The sequence below is a fragment of the Toxotes jaculatrix genome, chromosome 3 (assembly GCF_017976425.1).
Source record: "Toxotes jaculatrix isolate fToxJac2 chromosome 3, fToxJac2.pri, whole genome shotgun sequence".
Classification (NCBI taxonomy): Eukaryota; Metazoa; Chordata; class Actinopteri; family Toxotidae; genus Toxotes; species Toxotes jaculatrix.
In genome coordinates, this window is record NC_054396.1 from 22,588,325 (window position 1) to 22,613,952 (window position 25,628).

Below are 25,628 nucleotides of genomic sequence, written 5' to 3' on the forward strand. Positions count from 1 at the left end.
AACGCAGCGTGAACATCAACAAATCCTATTTTTACCTGAGTTGATTCAGTGCCATGTTGAGCCCAGTCAATCTTTCATAGATGTGTTTTTGTAACTGTCACAACACATTGCACCTTTCTGCTCAACGCTGATCTTGAAATCAATGGAGGGGAGGGAAAGTGGTTCTCTGGCAACTTTAGGGAACAGCTTGTGCATCCTTGTCACATTGTCATGTGAAGGATAGCCGAGGGCCATCTCAGCAGTCTCGGGCTGTCTGTCTGTGAATTATTTATCGAAGAGAGAGACAGTGACATTTCCACACCCTGCGAGAACGAGGGAGGATGATGTCTCTCTCAGTGTTTTTCCTCACAGGTGGGGCCGATTTAAATATTTAATTCCCGTGTTTACAAGTTAAGGAGATACAGTGGATCTCATTTTAAAAGCGACGTATAGGGCTCAGTGTTCATCGGTGCAAGAAGCCACCGCAATATGGGATTTAACTCCTTAGGAAAAGCTGCTTAGGAATCACAAATATTTGTTCACCCTTAATACTAAATGTATTTGAGCTGTAAGGTTTATGGCAACAAGTTTCAAATGTTTTCCATCTCTGTGTGCCATTTTTATAATGCCCTTATGCATCTACTCTATATAGGATTAAGTAATTGTGAGTTTTTCTTTAAATGATCATCATTATTTTTTTAAAGGGTTTGTTTTTGAGATGACTGGCTTTCTGCCTCAGGTAAAAGGTTGTTAGCATGTATTTGGGACATTTTACCCTGCATAAACACTGCCAACAGCATTGGATAAGACAGACAAGCTGGTCTGATGGAAAGACAAGAAGCATGTCGAGACTAAGCAAAAACCTCAAAGCTACAGAACACAGTGAAGATCCTGACTCCCCAAGGTCACCACCAGCACCCACTGCTGCTGCTCTTCACTCAATGCAGCCAGCACAATCTCCTGGTTACCACAGCAACTCTGACTACAAGCCTCCTGTCGTCAGTCACCACATTATCAACACATACACGCAGATGGCAAGCAGGGGTGGCTGTACATATCCACGCAAATACTGTACACACACACTCACATGCACACTTTGGCATGCTCATTCATAATCTTGTACTAATGTGTATGCACGCTCAGGCACACGCACAATGACAAATGCACTGACACACGAACAATCACGAACAATCTTATCACTGTTTTCTTGATCTGCCAAATGCTTTTTTCTTTTCAGTGTGAGCAACTTCGCCTCTTTCTCTCAAGGTTCAAACTTGTCTCCTGAAAAAATCAGTCCTCGCATGCTGTAAATCGGCAAAACCTTGGAAAGGAATTGTCCTAACAAATTGCTTGGTTTTAGATTTTTTTTTTTTAAACAAAATGTGCCTTGTTTGGCTGTTGCAAGGTCTCACGTGGAAAAATCACCTCACAGCCGTCTCAGACTAAAAAAGAAAAGACCTTTCTTTTTGCTCATTGTCATTGTCAAATAATTTGTGCAGCTGATGCAGGTGCGGCCATGATATCCTAAGATTTTCCCTGCCTTTATATTCCAAAGAGCAATGATAAACAGTGATCTGATTATGGTGAGAGGCGACTCTAGGACTAAGATGGATTTCAGGGGCATTTTATTGATGATTGTATCCTGCTCTAGAGTCTCTGCACATAGGCGGGTGTTGCAGCCACTGCTTTTGACTCAGTTTTGCCACTTATGCACTTGAAAGGTCACATCTCACATTGTGTCCTATTATCAGATAGCTTTTTATTACATTTCACAACTTTGTGTCTTAAAAGCTCCTATATAGCCGCACCCTGGGAGGCAATTCATCGAGATTCAAGCTCCATTCTTTAACACACTTCACTGAACAGGATTCACATTATACTAACTTTTCCTTTGTGAGATTTGACCGCATTTTTTTTCTTGCTCCGTGCATCTGGTGTTTGTGGCATTTGAGTAATTTGTCATGAAGCTCTAATGTCTGATTCATAAGTCACCCTTGTAATAAACGCCTCCATGTGTGTTTCCAAGGTCCTCACAATACATTCACAAGCTATAAAGCTGCAACATTTTTAGGCAGTCTCAGCAGAAAAAAGGGTGTTTTTTTTGTCTGTGTCGTGATGTGGTTGTTTGTACCGCTATCTTAGAGTGGGGCCTTATCTCCATTGTATGTTGTGAGCACAAAGCATTGAAGAAAGAGACTTATTTCAGTTATTACTTTTCTGCTCCTGTTTTCATTTCTCAAACACAAACCCATCTTCCGTTTCCTTTTACCATTTTGCCGTATGAATGTCAAAATGTTGAAGGTTAATAGTAAGTTAATTGTGAGCGAGGATGGTTTGACACAGGCTCGCAACCACGCAGCTTGACAACAAAGTAGATGAACGTTTTATTTTGGATCCTGGCCATGGTTTTCCATTTCCTAATGTCTGTGATTCGATTACACATCCATTAGTTCACTGGCAATCATGTCTTTGCCAATAGGTCACTGTTCCCCGCTGTGCTCTACTGTTGCTCTGCAGCACATACCGTTGTACAGTAAATGCCTGATCAACTAATAAGACAGTGTGGAACCCCAAGTTGCATCTGCATCTGTGTGTCACAGAGATAAAAAGTGGAACACGTTGAGCTCATTTGATCTGGCTTCTTTTTTTCAAAATGCTTTGAATCCAGCTGGGAAAGAAATTATGATTTGATTAAAGCTGAAATAGTTTGTTGATTTAAAGAAAAAATGCCAGAAATTCACTGGTTCCAGCTTTTCCAAAGGTAAATATTTCCTGTTTTATTAAGTTTATTGTTATATTAAACAGAATATTTTTGTATTGTCGTTTGTCAGGCATGGCATTTAAATACAGGATGTCAACTTGAGTATGTGGTGAACATTTTTTTAACTATTTTCTAACATTTTTATGGACAAGATAATTAATTGTGAAAATGATTAGCTGAATAATCAATAACAAAAATAATTGTTTGTTGCAGCCTAAGATTTATTAATGATTAGGGCTACAACTAAAGTTTTTGTTATCACTTAACCTGCCACCTGTTTAAATTACTTATCGATTAATCCAAAAAGTTTCCACAGGGTTGTATAAAGAAAAAAGAAAAAAAAAAAACAACTCCAATTATTAATTCCCAGAACAGAAGGTAACATGTTTAAATTGCTTGCTTTGCAATTCAGGCATTGAGTTTACAACCATATATGGAAAAAAAAAAGCAGCTAGTGCTCACATTTGAAGCTGGACCCAATGAGTGTTTGGTATGTTTGCTTAACAAATGATTGAAATGATGTTTAATTTTTCAGTCAGGTTTCAGTCAAGCTCTAATAATGATCATTGCTCCGTATTTATAAAACATACACCATTACATCCTTTAAAGCGTGTCTGAATAGAAAACAGAAAAAAACACAGTGAGATCTGCTTTGATGCCAGCAGTCATTGTTGTTTTGTATGAGATATCTCAGGCAGAGGATATCCCACTTTGAAATAAAAGTCATGTCAAATTCACTGAAGCACATACTGTATCATGCAGCACTGAGAGGGGTGAAAGCTCAGTTTATCAACAGCATCTCAACACTAAGACTTCTGAGGTCTGCTGCTGACAGCGTAACAAGAACGGGTTACTGTGGGTGCTTTTTAGCTGCTTTTGAAACAGTCCCCTGCTCAACATTACCTTTATCTCCACTCCTTGAGGATTAAACGCATACAGCTGGAAACTGAGACTTTATTTCAGGGTCAGAAATGAGAGTGAAGCTGAGACGTGGCCTAACTATTCCTCTTCTCTCATGTTGTGGCTAAAGTCACTAAAACCCTTGTTTCTTTCTGTTTTTCAGATATTCACGCGCTATGGAAAATGCTACACCTTTAATTCAGGCCAAGATGGACGACCCTTGTTGGTGACGATGAAGGGTGGGATGGGCAATGGCCTGGAGCTGATGCTGGACATCCAGCAGGATGAATACTTGCCTGTATGGGGAGAGACTGGTAAGCTTACCTGGAGGATACATCACACGAAACATCCCATTCCCAGTTCTGAAGACCTCAGCTAAAAGCACAAGATTGGTGTTTATGTTTGCCCTTAGGCGAGGACTTGAGTTAAAAAGAGAATTTTTTAAATCAGTTTAACACCAGAGTAGCCACTTATTTTCAGTGCTGGTTCTCTGAGAAATCTCAGGGGAAATAACCTATCTCAGGGATTCCCTTCTAATCCCTGAGATGGAGGCCTGACGAGGCAATATTACACTCACTGGAAGCCTTTTTGATATAATAATCCATTTAGTGTCATGAACATGTACATACTTTAGGCCAAATAAGATAAAAATTTAGTTTAATCTGTAGCAAATTTACACTCATTTATGCACCTGAAATGTGAAGTTCTGTGAAATGCTTTCTACACTTTCATTAGTGTGGCCGCCCGGCTAGCTCAGTTGGTAGAGCACGAGACTCAGTCTCTCGGGGTCGTGGGTTTGAGCCCCACTCCAGACGGCACCACCTCCCATGGGCTCACCACCTGGGAGGTGCCGTAGGACTTCGGTGCCATGTGGACTGGGTGGGAGTTGCCCCCGCGACCTGGGCCTGGACCCAGATAAGCAGCAGCAGCAGATGATGACATGTCTTTCATTATCATGAGTGATGGTCCTGAAGAAATACACGCACTGATCATTTGAAGTGCCTTTGCTGTATCCACGGAGAATATCGACTGATGTGTTTAAAGACAGATGGATGTTGTTGAGGGGAATTTTATTTCAGAGTAATATAATTGTATCACTTGTCACTTAGGCTTCAAGTCCACATGAATCAAACAAGCACAGGACCATTTGCCCAATATAAAATCAATTGAGGCGAGAGGCTCTTCCATTCAGGGTCAACCCCTCATCAGCACAGTCTCCTTGGTGCTGCTCCAGGAGACCCTGAAACTCTGATTTTCACTTGGCAGCACATGCTGCTGTGTGTTTGTATCAATATTTTATATGCACTGGGAAATGAATGTAAAGAGAGTTCAGTATGGTCACAGAAACTCTGTGCTCACGATCATCATTAAACATGAAGCGCAAAGCAGAAAGCCGTGATCTGACTATAATATTTAAATATAAAGCTGAGTCCGCTCCAAGCCTAAATGATTTAATAATATTAATATTAAATGTTCTTTATGTAAGATTGTTAAATAATTAAAGGCTTTTGCAAGAGGAAATGTGGTGCAAACCTAAGGATGCAGCAGCTACAGTAAACACAGTCATACACTTTCATCACATACTTTATTATTCAGATTATTTTAGTATTATTCCATGATTGTTTATATAATTGTCACAGTAACATTTTGTACTGAACTTTATTGACATCAGTAGTGTTTTTTTGTTTGTTTTGTTTGTTCTAAGTACTTTGGCACACAGTTTTAAATATATTTTGTTGCCAACATTCAAGATTATTTGTTTAAACAGTTTTATATAGAAATTAATAATAATTGGTTGAAATTAACAGAAATGAGATTGTTCTAAGTTTCAGTTAGGAAAACTATCAACCCACTGAATATCACATTTTAATTGTTTTTCTAAAAACTCGACACTTTTGCCATTAATGCCAAAATGAGACAGATTGTCCCTTGATTAATTGTATTATAACAGCATTTATTAACTGTTTTTTCAATCTGGCTGGATGCCCTGCAGAGCATGATGTGCCAGTGGAAACACCTGGGGCCTCATTTATCAAAGCCTGCGTAAAACAAGTTCTAAATGTGTGTGAAAGAACCGTCTGTAAGAACATGTAAATTTATATTTGTCAAACACGTACATGCACAACTTCACACAATTAATGATGACTCTCTCTTGTTCTACATCCATCTGCTTGTGCATATGCATTTACATACAGAAGCATCCGCAGAATGCCAAATATGGTCAACCAAAGTCCCAGTGTCCTTAATGTAGAGTTATTTGTTGTTGACAAAAGTTGCAAAGAAGAAAGACAAAATAGAGCCATTTATGGCAGAATTTCACTCTGAAACAAAGCGATTACTTATTCTTAATAAAAACAACTAACTAACTATAACTATAACTATTGTTCTTGAGGAACAATAGTTATAGTCTACCCATTCTTACATGGCTGACAGCACAGTACAGTTGTTCGTGATTAGGGAATCCGCTTTCCCATGATTGTGTCTACCACTGGGTGTTTGTCAGTACGGCACGTCAAGAGCGGTTCTAAATGTATCCACATTTTCATGCACAAGATACAGACTTTACAAAAATAAAGACTCAGGTCTGAACTAGTAGTTACCAGTGAGAAATATTCTGGAAATTCCATCCATCCATTTTTTACACCTACTCATCCTCGTCACGGTTGCAAAGGGCTGAAGTATATCCCAGCATGCATTTGGCGAGAGGCAGTGTCATAGGGACACAACGCCAGTACATGAAGTTGTCAGTCTGACACATATAGACACTCACAGTCACACCTACAGGCAATTTGGGGTTTTTACTTCACCTGGCCTGCCTGTATTTGGACTGTGGGAGGAAATGGGAGCACCCAAGGGAAACACAGACAGGCAAAGGGAAACCATGCAAACTCCACACACGAGCCGTGTCAGTTTAGAGATGACCACGGAGCCTCCTGTCCTGCATAAGTGAGGCTCAAAAAAATCACAAGAGAGAACAGAGGGATACAATCAAAAAGAAATCCAAGAAAGTGTTTGTTGACAAGGTTGGAATTTTCTTGTTATAACCACTCCTGTTTCTATTGACTACTCTGAACTTTTCTGTGTAATTGTTTCATACCTGGAATTATTTCACAACAAAGCAGAGAAAAGGAAAAAAACTTCGAGGCTGCTGAACATCCTTGTATAGTGTCAAATATGATCAGGTTTCCATTTCATTCTAAGGTCCAGCCCAAATTTCATTATACCAAGGATGACATATGGCCATGTCTTTAAGATGACATGTGCTTTAGCAAACAGGAGCTTGGGCACTACTTATGTATATGTGCTGCTCCAAGCCTTAAGCATTTATCTTGGCAGCAGCAGGGAACGTCTTTGTATCCAGTCTCAGAAGAGCAATGTGTAACAGTTAAAGTCTGACGCCCCTTGTCGAAGCTCTCTTGCTGAATTCCAGCCGCATCCCTGAGCTCTTTAATTGAAAATAGTGAGAAAGACTGGCACTTAGAAGACAATACCGAGTGACAACCGGGGAGGAAAGGCAGCAGGAAACAGACATCCTACTTTATCCCTGAGCCAGCGCTCAGAAGAACAAAATCTTTTGAATCCAGCCTGCCATCGCCACAATAAGGAGTGCCAGGTCTCTGCAAATGTGACACAAATATGTTTGCACAAGTATAGGTTTGAGCCACCACGTCATTGTGATGTTCCCCGATCTCGCTATCAAAGAGGCCCATCTGCTTCATTTAAAATCTATACAGCAGAGTGCTGTAGCAAAGGAAGCTGTCAGCTGTATTGATTTTCCTTTTATCCTCGTCATCATTTATTTATTAATTTATCCATTCACTCTCGTTTCTCCTTGCAGTAAATAAGACTCCTGTGGGGCACATATTGTCATCAACCGCTCAGCTTAGGAAGTCCATCTTCTTTATCCTTTCACTCTTCATTGCAGCTATTGTTAACTCCTGAAGCCTACAGTGTGTTTGTCATCCGCACAAGTCCATAGGTAACTAATGAATAAGAAATTAGTCCCAAAGAATGATTCTTTCCAGCTCAAATAAGACTCCAAGTAAATGCTTTTTTATTCCATAATTTCTCATGTGTCGCTGTTTTTAAGGCTTTGTATCCAGCTTGTTTTCACTCTCTGGCTCAAACATATTCCAGCACTGAAAAGCTTTTTTTCTCCATTTGATTAGTAACAACTGCTGCTGGTTAGCTCATGCAGGCCCATGCATGCATACAAATCATCGTCCCTGTTGTAAGTGTCCTAACCTCTTCTTGTCAACAGACGAGACATCGTTTGAAGCAGGGATCAAAGTTCAGATCCACACCCAGGACGAGCCGCCGTTCATAGACCAGCTGGGCTTCGGAGTGGCTCCCGGGTTTCAGACCTTTGTGTCCTGTCAAGAACAACGGGTATGTCTTGGGAAAGATGACAGAAATTAAATACAGAAAGCACATTTTGTCACGGTGAATCCATTTGTTAATATTAGCCTTTTTAATCTAAAGTTGAGGATTTGAAAGAGATATTATGTTTGTAAATCTAATAATCTCTTGTGATGTCTGAATAAGCCATTACAGCTTTGATAGTGATAATAACTTTCATTTCTATAGCTCTTTTTCAAAACAGTGTTACAAAGTGTCTCACCAGAACAAACACATGAAAACAACAAAGACGCACTGATATAGCAAAAATGATTGATGCCATGAAACGCAAAAGTTAAAAGTGAGCTTTAAGTAGAGATATAAAGGAATTCACTGATGTAGCAACAAATGTGTTTTGTGATGTGTTAATGTGATGTGTTAAATGATCCAAACGTAATGTTATGTGACATCGACATAGCAATGAAAAGAAATGATGTTACACATTATTCTGCCAAGCTTTCTTATGGCTCTGAGCCAGGTCTTCACAATGAAAACTGCCTAGACATAGTGACATCAACATCTGGATAATGTGAGTAATGTGAATGGTCTTTTACCTGACAGTGTATACATAAAGTATGTTTGTAGCATTCAGTTAATAATTAGCTTAACAGTAATGCTGCCAGTCTCTCTTCAAATCCTGTTGGTATTTACAAAATGACTAATTTCCTAGTCTTCATAGGTGAGGTAGTGTATGTCATCATGGCTCGTATTGATAATATTATTTTTTTTTTTTTTTTATTCTCTAAGCTAAGCTGTTTCTTAATATAACCTGCTTTGGAAAATGTTTAAATTGGTAAATATGTTTCGGTGTCAAAGTCAGTTTTCAGAGTCGACCTTCTTGTCCCAGATGTTTTTCACAATGTTTACATGGACACCTGCAAAAACCTGTTGTTTTGGATCTTTCAACATCCTTCATGGCCCAGGTGATCCTGCCAGGGTTGATCAAGCCGTGGCCTGTTTCCCAGTAGCACTCACACTCTACTGCTCACTCCCCTTGATCCACCAACCATCTGGAGGATCTTTCTGCTGCCTCTGAGGCTCTCCTGACGGCTCTGCCCTTGTCTGCCCCCGTCGCTCCCAGCAGACAGGCCGAGAGCTTTACTGAACTTTCCCGAGCCAGTCAGTTGCTCAGTCATTTGAAATTTATACTCTGAGCACAAGCTGCTCAGTTTGCGAACTTATCAGAACCCCTCTCTGTCACTTTAACAATGTCAAGGCAAATGTTACACATTTTGAATGTATTATAAGCTGCACTAAGTGATATTTTATGCGAATATTGAATCTAATGACACCCTGTAGCCTCTGTTAGCTTACTGTTTCTAGGTTTCTGGCTCACACACAGGCAGTGTGGTTATCACAAAGGTCACAGAATTAACTGGAAATGCAGTGATGCTTCTACACTCAAACAGCGGCACAGCTAGTGGTGCCGAAAATATATAAAAAGTTCATTCAACAAGTAATAACTTTTAAATAACTTTTTGAGTTCCAAAAGTGGTAAAAGTATAATGCAGTATTTCCCAAAAAAGCAAAGAATAAGAAAAAAAAAACAAAATGAAAATGGTTTACAAAATGAAAACAAAAAAATGAATACAAAGTTGTTTATCAAAGCTTTGTTTTTATTTTGTTTTTTGTCTTTGTCCTTCTTTCCTACCCCATGAATCATCTTGTGACCCCTCAGATTTATCTTGTGACCGTTTGGACTCAGCCAAAATCCAGGGCTGGGAACCACTGGACTAAACTATGAAAACAGCTCCAATAGTAAAATTCTACTTACACATTGTTGCATCAGTATTAATCTAATTAAGTTACATATAAGAATAGACCACTCAAAGGGGACATTTTGCTAAAGATCTAACACAGCTACTGGCTTGAAGTGCACTTTGCTGATAATGTTTCTATACCTCTGTTAAGATTTTGAATCCAGTGCTTTTACCTGTGATGCAGTATTTTACCATTGTTGTACCAGTACTTTTAGTTTAGAAAGAATCGGAGAACTTTTTCCACCTCTGAACATAGTGTCTCCTGGATCTGGATATTCAGAGTCATGATTCTCTGAACATGTGCCTCAGTGATTGAGCCACCCAGTGGACTGGTATACTTGTCACTGGCCCTGTTCAAGGCTTTTGTTGGACTCTAGGGAGCTGAGATGAGGCGTCCCACATGGTAAACACTGCGCTATCAGCACTATACTGTGTTTTGAAGGACAAATGCTGCTCTTCTTTCACACAAAGGAGGTTGGAAACATAATTTTGGCTGAGAATCAATCCTGTATTTCACATAGAAGGCAAAAATCTGCCACAGACCCATCAATAACCTGACAGTTGGAAGGACTGCTGTTTTTTATTCTTTGGATATGAGGGAGGTTGAAAATGCTGTTTTGATAGCTGGAAATCGAACAGTGAGCTTCCAGTATTACACCACTAAACTACTAATCCCACAGTGCAATTGAATAGACTGTTCATGTTTGTGGGCCCCTTGGAGACCTTGGGACCACGTGCAATCTGCGTAGTTACACACTTGGGACCTGAACATTATTAAGAAACACAAACTTTCCCCTGTCAGCTTCTAGAAGTCTGTCTTGCTCAGTGAAACAAAGTGAATGTAGGTTATTCATCTGAACTGTGAATAATTCTGCGGGGTGCGATGGCGAGCGTGCAGCCAGACGAATCATATACTCTGGCCCCTAATATGCTACAGAACCATGCATAATGAATGGAGGGGAGGAAAGGATGGATTTGGGAGTGATCTCAGTCCTTCCACGTCCACACTACCAGTGAGTGTGTTCCAGTGTCGGCGGGCTGCAGCATGATTTTGCATGCTGCCAATGTCGCGTCTGCAGGAGACTGTCCCTCTTTGTTTTTCCTCTCTTTCTCACTAGCTGCTTTACTTTTTCAATCTCCAACAGTCATTACAATTCCTCTAATACAATTACGCTGTCTTTAATATGATTCTCCTCCCTCTCTCTTTCTCTCTCTATATTTTTTTATTTCATTGGCTGGCAGCCTCATTCTTCATTAATCTAATGCAGTTTGCTCACATTCATTCAACTCCCTGCTTCAGCAGTCCTGTAGTGTAAAACTGTTGGTGTTTTTCTCAGTCGGCCAAACTGCCACTCACCATGATCCCGCAAAAGAAAAATCTGCAATTTCCCCCCTACTTAACATATAAAGCAAAAGCTTCAAAATGCTTCTTCTCCCAGCTTTTGCTCCATTCTGCTCTTTTGCTGCCCACTGAGTCTTGCTGGTTCTCTCCTTTCTACCTTTTACCCTTTCATTTGTGCTCTCTCGCTCAGTTAATGAAAGGGGAATTGAGGTTGCAGTCTTAACATGATTTGTTTTCTTCTTCATGGTCATTGAACAGCTAACAGCACGCTAAAATGTCCTTAAATCTCTTATGCCAGATTCACTTTTGCCCAGGCAGAATTAAGCTTTTGCCGAAGTTTAACCAGTGGGAAGTAATGCTGCCACAAGGTGGTTGGGGACGGCTGAGTAGAGCTTTTGAAAATGCAAAGAAATCGAAATAGCAGACCTCTGAGCATGAGATGGCCATTATCAAGTCATATGGCTTCTCCAGGAAGTCTAATCCACATGATGAGGTGAATAAATACACAAGTACCTATTATTGATTATCGCATTTTACCCAGCTCTGATGGCTTTTATGTTCAGTTTGACTTTGGGAAATGTCCTTGATGAAAAAATAAGCAGAGGAATCATGATAGTCCCCTGATTAGATTTGAGCTGGAGAGATCTGGTTTTCTTTAGTGTGCCGTGCATGTGTATGAATACTGTATGTACATGTTGAACATCGCCTTGGGTTATTAGTAACCTAATCCAATACGTGACACACTTGGCTGCCTCTTGCACTCCAGTACAAATTGTAAAACGCAGGTCCCCAAATCACAACAGTGGCCTTTAATTTATTGCTATGTGAGCACTCAGTGATGCACTGTTTGAACTGATGAGATGGAAACACACAGAGGCTGTTTCACAGCTTCCTACTTCATTTAATGCATCAAATTTTGCCCTGTTTTTTTTTTTTTTTTTTTTTTTTAAAGGTGGCTGAAATGTAAATGAATGGTGCTAATATTTTAATATAACAGGCAAATTACTAAATGCACTCTGCTGAAGGGATTTCAGTTTGCTTATTCTACATGAACGTTTAAAGTCCAGCCTTACATAAGAGTCACAGAGGGTTAGAGTGAAAATATGAATTAGAAAAAAATCTTAGATAAAAAGATATAACCAATTTATGTACTGTGAATGAAAAACTATGTATGCATATTTTATCTACTAAAATATTTTAGATAAAATATAAAATGTACATATGTCACAGTTGTGAAGAAAATTGCATAACACAATTTTGTTGACTCTTTAGTGCAGATATGCAAATGTGCAGGGCAATGCAGAGGACTAAGAGGACAAGATAAAATAAGGCCGAGCATAGACAGAGGTCAGAGTTCACCATCTGATTTGGCCTGAAGGACAAAGCATTTTCAGAGTCTTCCTGTGCTTTTGGCTTCAGAAATGTGGATATGACTACATTCAGCGCATGTTCAGAGTGATAGAAAATGTATATTTGTGGATCAAAGCACAAGGAATATGGCACAGCACCTTGCCCTGCAGCAAAGCTGTTTGGAGTGAAACTCTCACAACATCACAGCTCTACTACACAGCTGATACTATTCAGTTCCTGCATGAAGAGTGGGCAGTACAATGAAAGCATAGAGGGAGACTAGGAATAGGAGAAGCGTAGGAGAGGAGCTCCCACAATAACCACCACTAAACACATGCATTCACTGTAGAGTAAGAACGAGATTCAGTGTCTGTGCCAAATACATTATGTGCAATGGCTTCACTTATATACAGGCTAACAAGTTTACCATCATGTTGGCAGAAAGTACAAGGTCAAATCACTGCCTTAACAAGCCACAGGATTTTCCACATACACTGAGCTTTATAACTTGAGTGGTTCTGCACTGTTGCTTCTGTCTCGCTCTCTCTCAGCTGACGTACCTGCCTCCGCCGTGGGGGGACTGCAAGGCCACGCCGATGGACTCAGACTTCTTCAGCTCTTACAGCATCACAGCCTGCCGGATTGACTGTGAGACACGATACCTGGTGGAGAACTGCAACTGCAGGATGGTCCACATGCCTGGTAGGAACCACAGGAAGCATTTCATCGCTGGGCGTAGATATTTCTCCACTTGTTCCTAAAGATTTACAGTGCTGTAGTCTCTGTGGTTAGGCTGGAACTACTACCTTATCCTTTCATTTTAAATTGTGGTGACAAAAACAACTCTTAAGCTTTTTGCCAGCAACTGAAAGTAATCAAATACTTTCACACTCCAATGAAGCGGAAAACTCAACTATTTTTACTTTGTGTTTGTGCGGTGATTACAGCTGGCATTTGCTGTCTACCTCCTACCTTTAATCACTGTGTGGCATCTGAGATGGCAAATTGAAAAGGCGTTTGGCACAGAGGAAACATTTGGATCTGGCCTTCGTTAACCCTCACTCTCCTGTCCAATAACTGTTAATCTCTCCCTCTTCAATCACGGTCACTTTCACCAGTGTGTTTGTATATTAAGAGCCAGACAATCTGTGTCTGTGATAATCGAGATTAGCTGCTATCTTATAGTGATTGTGCAGATGATTAATTTAAGTCTACAGAGATGTCCCTGGTTAAAATCCTCTGCCCTGTGGGTCCTGCTCTGCTCCTATTCATTCAATGCAGTGAATAATTGCAGTTTGAAAATAATTTCTTCAACATCTAGGACATGTCTTTTTTCCTGTGCTGTCCTGATAGAGGAGAGAGGGATGGCTCATCTGCCAGTGAGAGAAATATGGAGAGGGTGACACACTGAAAGTAGAGATGAGAGGCAGTGAAAGTACAAAAAAGTTAATGAAATCAATTACGAGATGAGATCAAATATGCAAACAAATATCCAGTCGTGATAAGGACAGTAATGACAGTATGAGACAAAATTAATTAGAAGCCTGGATCTCGTCATCCTTTGTGCGTCTTTGAAACCCTCTTCTTCCATTGCTCCTTCTTTTTGTTCAGACTGTGAACATTGTGTTTCTTCTGCCTGTCCTTAGGAGATGCCCCATACTGCACCCCGGAGCAGTACAAAGAGTGTGCAGATCCTGCCTTGGGTAAGGAGATAACCCAGCATGTTGTGTGTATGTGTGTGTGTATACACTGTTTATTGTGTATGCCCCACTGTTCAGAGCCCCTGATCCAAGCTGATAACAGATAATAGTGTTCCTTCAGCCTGATGGTAGCCGTTCTCAAATAGTAAACCTCAGGCCTGGCACTGAGGCTCTTCTTTTCACACTCCCCTGTCTCTCCATCAGCTGATACCTTTCAGGCCTTTCATGTCTGTTGCTTGTTTTCTTATTGACTTGTAATCTCTCACTCTTTCATGGCGGTGTCTCACGTGTAGGCCCGTGGCTGCTGCTGTCTCTCTGACTCTGTCAGCGCGTGTCTTCTGTCTTTTGTATTTCTTATAAGGGTCTCTGGGGTCTCTCCTCGTGGCGTCTTTTCACAAGTTTTCTTTGACGCCTTTCACTCTGCTGGCATTTTGTTTGTCATCTCGCGGTGACGACAAGTCTATCTGTCCCTGTGTCATCTCTCTTTCAATCTCTCTCTTTCGGCCTTCTCTATTTCTCTCTCTGTCTTCATCATTTTTCAGACTTTCTTGTTGAGAGGGATAATGACTACTGTGTGTGTGAGACTCCATGCAACATGACACGCTACGGTAAAGAGATGTCCTTTGTCAAGATACCCAGCAAAGCCTCAGCAAAGTATCTTGCCAAGAAATTTAACAAGACGGAGCAGTATATATCGTAAGTCACACTTTTTTATATCTTATTTATCCAAGGATGAGGTTGGGTTTTTCAGCATTGCTTCACTTTTTGTACAGTTTTACACATTATCACCATGGTGCTGTTTGGCACAACCCATCTTGTGAACCAGTCAGGTGAAGCAGTTTAAAATGAAACTTGTCGGTCGCTCATCTACCTGGAATATCCATCCAGAAAACAGTGGAACCTACATTCATTGCATTTAACATCAGTTTGATAATTTTTCATGTGATTTTGCTTCATTTTGTCATATTTATTAGGTACACCTAGCTAAAACTAATGCAGTGTAATACAATAGTTCTGCAATAAATCCCACCTTCATGACAGTTATTGTGTTGAGATATTCAGCTTTATAATAATTTTAGAGGATGTGGCTTGTGGTGCTGTTGAATTGTATTGCATTACACAGAGCGTAATGCAATTCATTGGTATGAATGGGGTGGACACAATAATAGAAATACCTACAACCAGCTGCAGCCTCCAAAATGATACAGTTGATTCATCATCTTACCAAAACAGTTTCACAAAAAAACTGAACTTGATAGGTAGGATTTATTGCAAGGCTGTTGTATTAGTCTGACCTCGTTTTAGTACGTGTACCTAAGAAGCTGGCCACTGTGAGGATAGTACACTAACACCATTAAGCTGCATCGTAAATTTCTTGATTTAAGGCTACGTCATCATCAGAAATAAGAAAAAATATACACAAAGCAAGTTACCTTTTCTATATAATCGAATTTAAGTGTTTTGAGGTTGATTTCCCTCTAAGCATGAAGGCTGCACAGTAACTGCTGTAACCGGTTCACTTTCTCAAACCTGGATTTTCTCTCTGAGATGCGGAAATAGAAAAAGGAGTCCAAGCTTAACTCGATTAATCAGGCAAGTATTGAGTGTTTCTTTGCCAAATCTACTGAAAAGATCAAAAGTAGTTCAAGGAAATTAGGAGAGGGTACAATAATAGTTGAATCTTTTATCTATCATTCCCAGCAGAGCTGTTGAGGACAAGATAATTACACCATATGTAGTCAGAGAGCTGCAAAGACCTTTCACTTCTCCCCTTCTGAAGGTTTTCTTCAATTCCCTGCAGATAGTGAGTCTATCCAGTTCACTTTTTGACTGGCCATATTTCCAGGCACTGTCAGTCTGATGAACATTAGCTGGAAGTGTTCGAGTAGCTGGGCTGTGCAGTGTTTAGTGGTGTGAAACTGAAGTCTGAGACAGAGAACTGTCTTTCAGCTGGGAAGCACAACCACACATCGTCAGGGACAGTAGACAGTGACCCTGATCAGATGTATTGCAGGTTACTTACTCACAATGAGAACACCTGACAGCGAGGAAACATCATTCAAGCTGTAAGATGTCACCTCACACAGATGGGCCTACAAATCAGAAGAAAACACCCGGAGATGTCAGCAATAACAAGGCATAAGCCACCTATTCAGTGAGTCTCAACCACAGCCACTTGTACCCCAGTGGGCAACAGCTAGCTAGGGGGTACGTGGAAAGATTGTAGAACAGCTCAACTGATTAAAAAATAAAAAATAAAAACTGTACTGTGATTAAAAAAATATATATCCACATATTGAGTCAGCTGCAACATCTATGTTATGAGTTTGTATGCATGAAAGCTAGTTATCAAGCAAACAGAGAAGTCTGAACAGTGAGCTTAAAGTTCTCGAAACAGATAAGTACTTAAGATATTTTTTTAAAAGATGTGGATAAAGGGCTCAGCTAGACTAAAGATAATGGATAAACAGTTGAAACAGTTAAAGGTACATAGTTCAAATAGTTAAAAAATAGTGGATAGATAGATGAAATAGATAAATATAGTCAATAAACAATTCAAATAGTTGTAATGAATAAACCCTTGAAATTTCTAAAAATGCTTAAAAGCTCAAAATAATTAATAAACAGCTTAACATAACTGATACACAGTTCAAATAATCATAAATGGTTGATAAACAGCTTAAAATAACTTAATGCAATGGACAAATGGGCAAACAATAAAAACAGCTAAAAGTAATAAACTATTGAAGTATTTGGTTGTAAGAAATGGTTAAATGGTCAAAGTATCTAGATGGTTAATGGTGATAAACATTGTGATTAAAACTTAAATTAGCTAAAAGAAACAAACTGTTTAAATAGTTAACTCCAGCTAAAAGTGATGGGTAAATGATTTAAAACTTCCAGCTTCTGCCTCTCAAAGTAGTCACGTATGGATGAAAACTCCTAAACAGTTCAGCTGCAAGACAAATATATTGTAACAATATACTTTTACATATTCAATAGTGTATTAGCATCCTGTTATGTAACATGGCAGGTGGTGCAGATGAAGTCATATTTGAGCTCATCTCATCAACTTGCCAGGCGAGGAATAAAATGCTAATATCACGATTGTGTTTTTATGGTGTTTACTACTGATGATTATGTGCTTTTAATAAAGTCCATGTTGTCACACTGCAGGAGCTGTAAGTATATCTCCCACACCTAGTATGAGATGAGCTGACTTTGTGTGTTCATTTATACATTTCCATCTCTGCATTATCAGCTGCAATTTGCATTTGGTCGTTTCAGCTCAGCCCTCGGCTTTACCAGAGTTTCCTTTAAGACTGACAGATCATCAGTTGTCTTGAGTTAAATTTTAGTAATAAAACAGTGCGCCAAGCACAAAAAAGAGAAACTACAAAGTCGAGTTCTGGTTTTGATCTCAACTCCAGTGGGGTGTGAAGTCTGACTTGGCCCACAGAGAGGATATTCAGGAATCAAAATAATAGTCTGCCGTGCCCTGGGCCTTTAAACTAATCCCCATTCTTTTTCTTTCTGCTGAAGTCACGAGTTTTAGACATTAACACAGTGCAAAATCAAACAGCTGTCATCATTTTCCCTGTATTCCTCAATGATCAGGCCCACCTCAGGGAAATTAGTTAGTGACGGCACGTTATTTGCCAAACTTGATGCATTTGCTCTGTTATCTGCAGGAAGTGGCAGAATCACCAGTCATCTTCTCTGCCTGAGGACTCTGCGATAACAAAGTATATAAAATGCAAACTGAGACATTTGATTATGTGACTTAAGCCTCTGTGCTTCCCCCTCTGTTTACAGTGATAACATTCTGGTTCTGGATATCTACTTTGAAGCGCTGAACTACGAAACCATTGAACAAAAGAAAGCCTACGAATTGGCAGGCCTTCTGGGTAAGGATATGGCTGTCAAGTGTTTTCTTGGGAATAGATAATATGCAGAATACAACATGACAGATGCTTTTTATCCAAGTTGACAGTAACGCAAGTGCTTGCATTTTTATAATAGGTGCTCAGGTCCCTGAAGACACGGAGCTGTCTTTAAACTATCATGGCTTTTCAACTACATTTAGCAAACATCTATATTTTCAGTTACATTTCTCACCTTTCAGACATGAGTAACGATGAGAACTATGTTTCAAAGCCGACCTCTTTTTCATATGAACGCATAGAGATGATTTCCATCTCTGTTATGTTTATGTGCTTTCTCGTGTGCCTTTCCAGGTGATATTGGTGGCCAGATGGGCCTTTTCATCGGAGCCAGCATCCTCACCATTCTCGAACTCTTTGACTATCTATATGAGGTAAAATATCTCATTTTAAAATATCTCCGATTATTATCTGGTGCCTCTCACTTAGATTAAACATCCAGTGCAGTGTATTGTTCATGGAAATTTGTGCTGCTCCAGTATTATGGAATTACTTGCTCACAAAATTGAATTTTTCACACAATATTAGCATCCACACAAGGATGTGTTTTAGAGAGCATGACGAAGGCTGTGTTGCTCACAACCCTGCAGCCCATCTCTGTGCGACACACACGCACACATCTTAGCAGCAGCAACGCTGAATACATTAACATTTCGGATGTATTATATTTTAGATTAGTCAGGATGTCTCTGTCCGTTCTCATTAGAGCAACTCTATGTTCCTCTTTGCTTTCTCTTCTACCAGCAGTGCGGAGTGGTTTTTTGTGTGTCGGTTAGTCCTGATTTAAGCTGTGAGTATGTGTGAGATTGACAGAGTGAAAAGCAGTACCTGCTCATGTGCGGGACTGACGGGGAAACATATTTATAGATGCATAAAATCAATATCATTTGAATTTTAGTTTGCGTGACTCTTCAAACTGCATCATTTATTGGCTTGAACTATGTAAAGCACAAAAAAATGAGTCCTTGAATGTTGTCCAGAAACCAAAAAAAAAAAAAAGAATGTTGTGTTTTGATCCCTAAGTAATAGGTCAGTAATGGGTGTCCTCGCTTATTTTCAGGTGATCAAGTACAAGCTGTGCCGATGCGTGAAGAAGAAACACAAAGGCCGCAACAACAATGACCGGGGAGCTGTGCTGAGCCTGGATGATGTGAAACGTCATGTCAGTAGGCTGCTGCTAAGTACTTTCACTGTGTCACACTGCATTGCTTTGACAGGGGCACACTCTCTGCTTTGTCTTCACTGGTCTCAACTGCTGCCGGAGTGAAGGAGGAGGACGAAAGAGTGGAGGTGGTGATGGTGGGGAGGAAGAGCAAACAAGAGAGTGAAGAGATAGAGATGGAGGAGGCGGGGGGAGGGAAAGAACTTGAGAGACACGGAAGGGAGCGAAAAAGTGATTGGGATGTGAGGGAGAGAAAATTGAGAGAGAGGAGTAGGGGAGCGGAAAGTGGCTTGAATTTAATCAAAGCTGGGGGACAGGACCGGCGGGGACAGGCCGGAATTAGAGCTTTGGAAGGTGTGACAGATCACTTATTTCCAAGTGTAAATGAAGCCAGTTCAGTTTAATTGTAAGTCAGAGCTCGGGCAGAGAAACAGGGATGTGCTCCTCCTCTGATCTGCTCTCCTGAGTTACTTGGTAGTCTTCTCTTTCCATCCACCTTCATTATTTTCATTACCTTTCACAGAATTTCTTATGAATCTATTTCCTCTCTCCTCCTGGCCCAGCTTGTTGCTCATGTCATGTTCTTCTGTGAGCGGATTTATGACTTTAACGTTTTCTCAAATGTGTTTTATTGTGGATGCTTCGACTTCGTTCGCCTTCCCTCTGTCTCACTGCTTCCTCTCCTGCTGATCATTTCTCTCACCTGTCTTTATCCTCCTCTATACTTTAACTTACCTGCCTTTTTGCTTTCTCTCTCTCTTCATTTCGCTGTCAGGCTCCTTGCGAGAACCTGCGTACACCATCAACATATCCTGGCAACATGCTACCTCATCACCCGGGCCAGGGTAACTTTGAAGACTTCACTTGCTGAGCAGACCCGAGTGAAGCATCAAAGTGCGTGTTATGCAACCAAAGCCAACCCTACAACAAGAACTATCCAACACGTGGAGCACGAGGAACTGATATGAAGTCTAACAGAGGCACTTTTTTCGTAGAAACGGAGGACAAATCAAATACAACAAAGAACTTTCACCTGAGGCCAAGTGGAGAGGATATCCCAAAAATAAATATATCTGTTAACTTTTCAGATTTCATGCAGCACTCTAAACTCTTCTATCTGTGTGTTTTTCTCTGGAATACTGCCGCAAAGGATGCTCATGGAGAAACCCTGCCAACACGGACCTCTCTTTCAAAAGACGAAAAAAACATGTAAAAACAAATAAGGGAAAATGTACAGTTATGTCACCATAAACAGGTGATCAGAAAAAAAAGAGCCCCCATGCCTTTATGTAACACAGCAACACACACAATTGTTTTACACAACACCGGCCTGCTAGTAGGACAAATACTCATACTGCTTACTCCAATGTACATGTAGCAACATCTGTAACTGTTGCAGTGCTCCATAAAACAACAGCTGGACTATGTGTAGTTTGTTTGAGAATGTATCTATGTTCACAATGAGTGTAGTCGGATGTGCTGGGAAATTTTCGGGGGGGTTGTGATGGCAGTGGTAGTGGTAGAGGTGCATCATCTACCATTTAAAATGTACTGGTGAAGATTTCAGGTCTCATCATGTAAATGCATGCTTGTATTTGTCCAGTGCATGTTTTTCCATTTCATATCTAATTTTGATTTTTTTATATATATACATATACATATATGAATATTATAATTACCAAGTTTGCCTCAATGATATACAGGAAAAGGAAGATGAAACATCCCATAAATTTCTGTGTATGCGTGTAGCTATGCAGTATGTTTGTGTGTGTGTGTGTGTGTGTGTGCGTATGCGTGTGCGTGTAGGCTCACCTGTGTTCATGGGTGCCAACATCAGTACCCAAGCGGGGTACAGCAAGTGTTTGTTGATTTTGCAGATGGATGAACTGCACCTAATTTCTTTTCTCATCCGTTAATTCATTTTCACATGTGCCAGATGAATTGAGGAGTCTTCATTCAACTTCATTTACTCTTATCTAGACTCCAGGATGAGGTGAGGTGGCTTTTTTTTTTGTTTCTTTGTTTAGTTTTTTTGTTGGTTTTTTTTTTTTTTGTTGTTTTTTTCTAGCAGAGTTGATTGCTGAAATCCTTGGAGTTTTGTGGGGCTGTTAAAATTTTTCTGTATCTGTGTTCTAGTTGCAAAAGTCTTATCAAAGCACAATACCGCCAGTATGTAGAGGTGATGTAAAAGAAAATGTACTATTCTTCTTGATATATTGTCATATTATTAATATTGTGATGATCCAACTGTTTTTCAGTTGTTTTTTTCTTTCATATAAAACATACTCAATATTGCCTGATAATCCTGTCTCCATCATCCAGGTAATAGGCTGGTCTATTTAGTTATCAAAGCATAAATAAAATGTAAATATCATTTTGGAAAATTGTTATTCTTCTGAAGTTTTATTCTTCTTAGTGAATTTCCTCTCTGAAGCCTTTGTTTGTCACTTTGGTTGAATAGCTAAATAGGCAAAGCAGTGTATTTTTCAACTCCAGATACTGTGCAAGTGTTCATTTTCAATCACAAGTAGCTCTCAGAAAATCTGATTACGCATTCAGCGCTTCATCTAAGGCATTTTTCTATCTCTGTTTTCTCCAATCAACAAGTTATCTTGTGTTTTGCCTCTTTCAAAATTTTCTTGGAATTAAATCAGCATTAAGTGAAAGGTTTGGGGGCAGGAGTCTGGTATTAAACTAGATATTGCTTATCTGCTTCAACCATTCATTTGTGCTGCAGTTTAACAGCTGCAAGCAACAACATTGGTATTTGGATCCCCATATTCTTGAAATGTAATTACAGTTTCAGCTGCTGTATGACAAAAGGATGGATGAGAAATATCCTGCACAGCCAATACAAGTTTTATCAAGATTGTCAGTCAGCCAGCAGCCGCACATTCTGGACGGCTTTCCTCGTATGCTACTGTACATCTGGTACTGCCAACTGCCACACTTATATTAGAAAAGCAGCCTGGTGATGCATGACTCCGTTAATATTAAAGCCCAGTTATCCGCCTCTAAACATGGTCTGCCTTGAAAATCGTGTTTGTTGCTCAGTCCGCTGCACATCAGTCCACTGCTACCAGACATTTAGGGTTATTCTAGGATGAAAAGTTTACTTTTGCCTTATAATTTTTTCATGATTTCTTTTAGTGGCAAACCAAACATCGACATTGTTCGTCAAATGTGAGTGTGCATTCATTTTTTATTATTCAAAAGAGAAACCTCAGCTGGTAACCAAGCATTAATATACAAGTGTTAAAGCTCCTGGGAACCAGCTCCAACATCTGATGAAGATTTTTTCCTGTTTTGAATGTGTGAAACATGATTTTGCCCCCTGATGGTTTTATTATTTTCTGTTGTACCTGCCAAGAAGACAAATTAATCAAGAAATAAAAGATGATGCTGTTCATTTCCTGCTGGCATTTGTGTCTTTATCTTAGTGACAGTCTGCAACTCACAAGATTGCAGGGAGGTCAGAATACAGGAGAGCTGCCTGCCAGTGACAGAAATCCTGCAGAAGATGCTTGCTGCATCCTGATTAGGCTCCAGGGCAAAGCAGGTGGGGGTGTGTGGGAGGTGGATGCCAGCAGGAGGGAGTTTAGACAAACTGGAAATCTTTCCAAAAAATCTGGATTAGCAAGGATTTCCTGTAGTCTTATGGCCTTAATTGTTGTTAGCAGATCCATAAATTTTGGCAAAACCTCTCTCTTCTCTCTGAATGAGGTTAAATCATTATGTGCCCCCATTCACTCCCCGATAACAAGATCAGAGATCTCCTCCCCCCTTGCTTTCACCTTGTTGGCTGACACATGGCCAATCTGTGGACAGTATAAGAGAGATGCTCCTGTAATGGAATCCATCCTAAACTGCCTGCCCTAAATGGCTGTAACCCCCTCAGCTAATCACCCCAGGCAGCTGGATATGATTTACAGGCGGCTGTTCTCATGCAGGGAACTTCTAATGCTTGTTGTTCTATTTGAATGAGGGTTGTTAGGCGCATGTTTGCACCCACATCTGTCATTTTAATCATGCCTTCTGCTGTCACAGAACATGTGCTCAGACTCAGGGTCTTTTTAGACCAGAGGTAATTTCCTCCTAATCCTATTATCACATCGTATTATCTACATCAACAAGGAGATTACACTCCTGTTGCATAGATCCTTAATGTGTTGCACAGTGGGTTTTTTTGTTATTTCCATTGGCTACATGAACACACACACAAAACTGATGCAACAACAACGGGTTGTTTTGTACTTGAACGAAATTTTGAATGCAAAATTTTTACTTGTAACAATGTATTTCTACTACCTTTGCTTAAGTAAAAGTACTGAATACTTCCTCTACCACTGCCCAACAGTAATATAAAAAACACTAACACTGGACAAAAACAACCCATTGCTGTATCTGTATTGTACAACAAAAACATTTAAAGTGGGATTGACACTAGCTTGTCATCATGCTCTTTCTCCTGCCTGTCAGATGAGTCACATTTCTGGTATAAATTTATCCTGTCAGATCTCTCAGTGCAATTAGGATGCTCAGCCGTTTGTCATAGATAAGGCTGCGGCCCGACTCCTCTGGGCTCCACTTTACATTCAGCTCGTTAAGAGGATTAATAATTATAGCGCAGTTGAGTTTCTCAGCACTGAAAGACGCAGCATGAGATTTCAGACATGGGTCCGCCTGATTTGTCCTTTCATTTGTTTGAAGTATGAACCCTGATTCATTTGTTTAATGTCAGCCTGTCATGAAGCCTGCAAAGGATAAACCTAATCATCTGCCATCTTACACACACAGGATGTAAAATCCTCTCTGGGGGTGTGAGGCACAATGCAGCAAATCAGATACTTTTGAGTTCTATAAATGAGGATTTTGTGATACCTTGTTCCAAAAAAACATAATTTATCCCCCCTCCTCCCTTGTATGCACTCGCACAAGCACACTCTGATCAAACACAAACAGGCTATGCAAACAGATGGGATGCCATGTTTTGTACTGTTGTAGCTTCATACTAATTGGAGGGAAGTGTAATGACATCAAAGTCTGGAAAGAAGAAAGTGTTTGATTCTGCAGCAAATTCACAGGGCCTCAGTCACTCCATTCTTAACCTGTTGTTTACTTGTTGATAAAGAAACCACTTCAGAGGTTCGATATCCTCTCTCACTGTCTCTCTCTGCAGATGATAATGATGATATGGATTCAAAGAATCCATGCTGTCATGGGAGCGCAAATAAACAAGCTAGGAGCTGATTTATTAATTTGTGAACCCCTGCTGTGATGACAGAAATGAAATAATGAGTGAAATTATTTTGATTTGACTTTTCCAAAATGTAATGTTTGTGATTTTTGCGATAATTTGTGGACAGTAGAAGAACATGAAACTGGGCGTTTCAAGTTAGCTAAACCAAAAATACAATAAAAGCTGGTAAAAGAATAATTCTTATTTCAAAAATGTTAAAAGAGTAATTCTTATTTCAGCTTAAGAAAGTTGCTGTCATGTTTTCACCTGTTTTATTATTTTTTTTTTATATCCTTTAATTGTTTACTTTCCTTCATTAAAGTTAACATACAAAAACAAATTCATTTCATAATAGCCCACATACAGTTCTGTGCAAAAGTTTTAAGAACTTTAGATGTTTAAATTTGTATCTTCTCATTCAGTACCATTAGGGATGTGTCTGATTGGTCCCAAATTTATTCTGCAGCAGGACAACAAGCCCAGACATTCAACCAAAGTCATGAAGAACTATCTTCAATAACAAATTTCCCCAAGGGACCTCCCAAAGGGATTAATAAAGTATATTCTATTCTATTCTATTCTCTATTCTAAGAAGAACAATGAGTCTTGTTGCAGATGGTCTGCCCCCCACAGAGCCCTGATCTCAACATCATGGAGTCAGTCTGGAATTACACGAAGAGACAGAAGACACTGAATCAGCCTAAATCCAGAGAAGAACTGTCGCAAGTTCTCTTCTTGATACTTTCAACAACCTACCTGCCAAGTACCTTGAAAAACTATGCACAAATGCAGTGCACAATGCCTGCTTAAGGCAGAAACTTAACATATTTGCCATATTTCAGTACAATACTGTACTTTTTACTTTTTTCTCTGCATTTGTTTGTAGATAAATATTAATAGCACAAAATGTAATCAACAAATAAATGATGATTACCAGTTGCTCATTTATAATCAGCATTATCATTACCACCACCACCAGCACCACAGTATTACTGCAGTACCACGATCATCCAGCAGGGGGTCACTAAGGCTTCACCGTACGAAACTCTGTTCTCGCTCTCGCGGTACTTCCGTGCTTCCACCGGCGGCGACA

The 25,628-nt window shown here is 39.9% G+C and overlaps 1 protein-coding gene and 1 non-coding gene across 3 annotated transcripts in view; both read left to right on the forward strand.

The window, feature by feature from the left end:
- The window catches only part of asic1b (acid-sensing (proton-gated) ion channel 1b), a 141,933-nt gene extending 119,230 nt beyond the window's left edge, over positions 1–22,703 (forward strand). For both annotated transcript variants that reach the window (XM_041034604.1, XM_041034603.1), the window contains 9 exons: positions 3,804–3,954; positions 7,902–8,029; positions 13,042–13,192; positions 14,137–14,193; positions 14,733–14,886; positions 18,007–18,098; positions 18,429–18,508; positions 19,195–19,296; positions 20,072–22,703. In XM_041034604.1, the coding sequence (XP_040890538.1) occupies positions 3,804–3,954; positions 7,902–8,029; positions 13,042–13,192; positions 14,137–14,193; positions 14,733–14,886; positions 18,007–18,098; positions 18,429–18,508; positions 19,195–19,296; positions 20,072–20,167 (1,011 nt within the window). In that variant the 3' untranslated portion in view covers positions 20,168–22,703. The remainder of the gene's footprint in view (positions 1–3,803; positions 3,955–7,901; positions 8,030–13,041; positions 13,193–14,136; positions 14,194–14,732; positions 14,887–18,006; positions 18,099–18,428; positions 18,509–19,194; positions 19,297–20,071) is intronic.
- On the forward strand, positions 4,383–4,455 carry trnal-cag. The gene has a single exon. It is a non-coding gene; the product is annotated as a tRNA-Leu (tRNA).
- Positions 22,704–25,628: the final 2,925 nt, after the last annotated feature.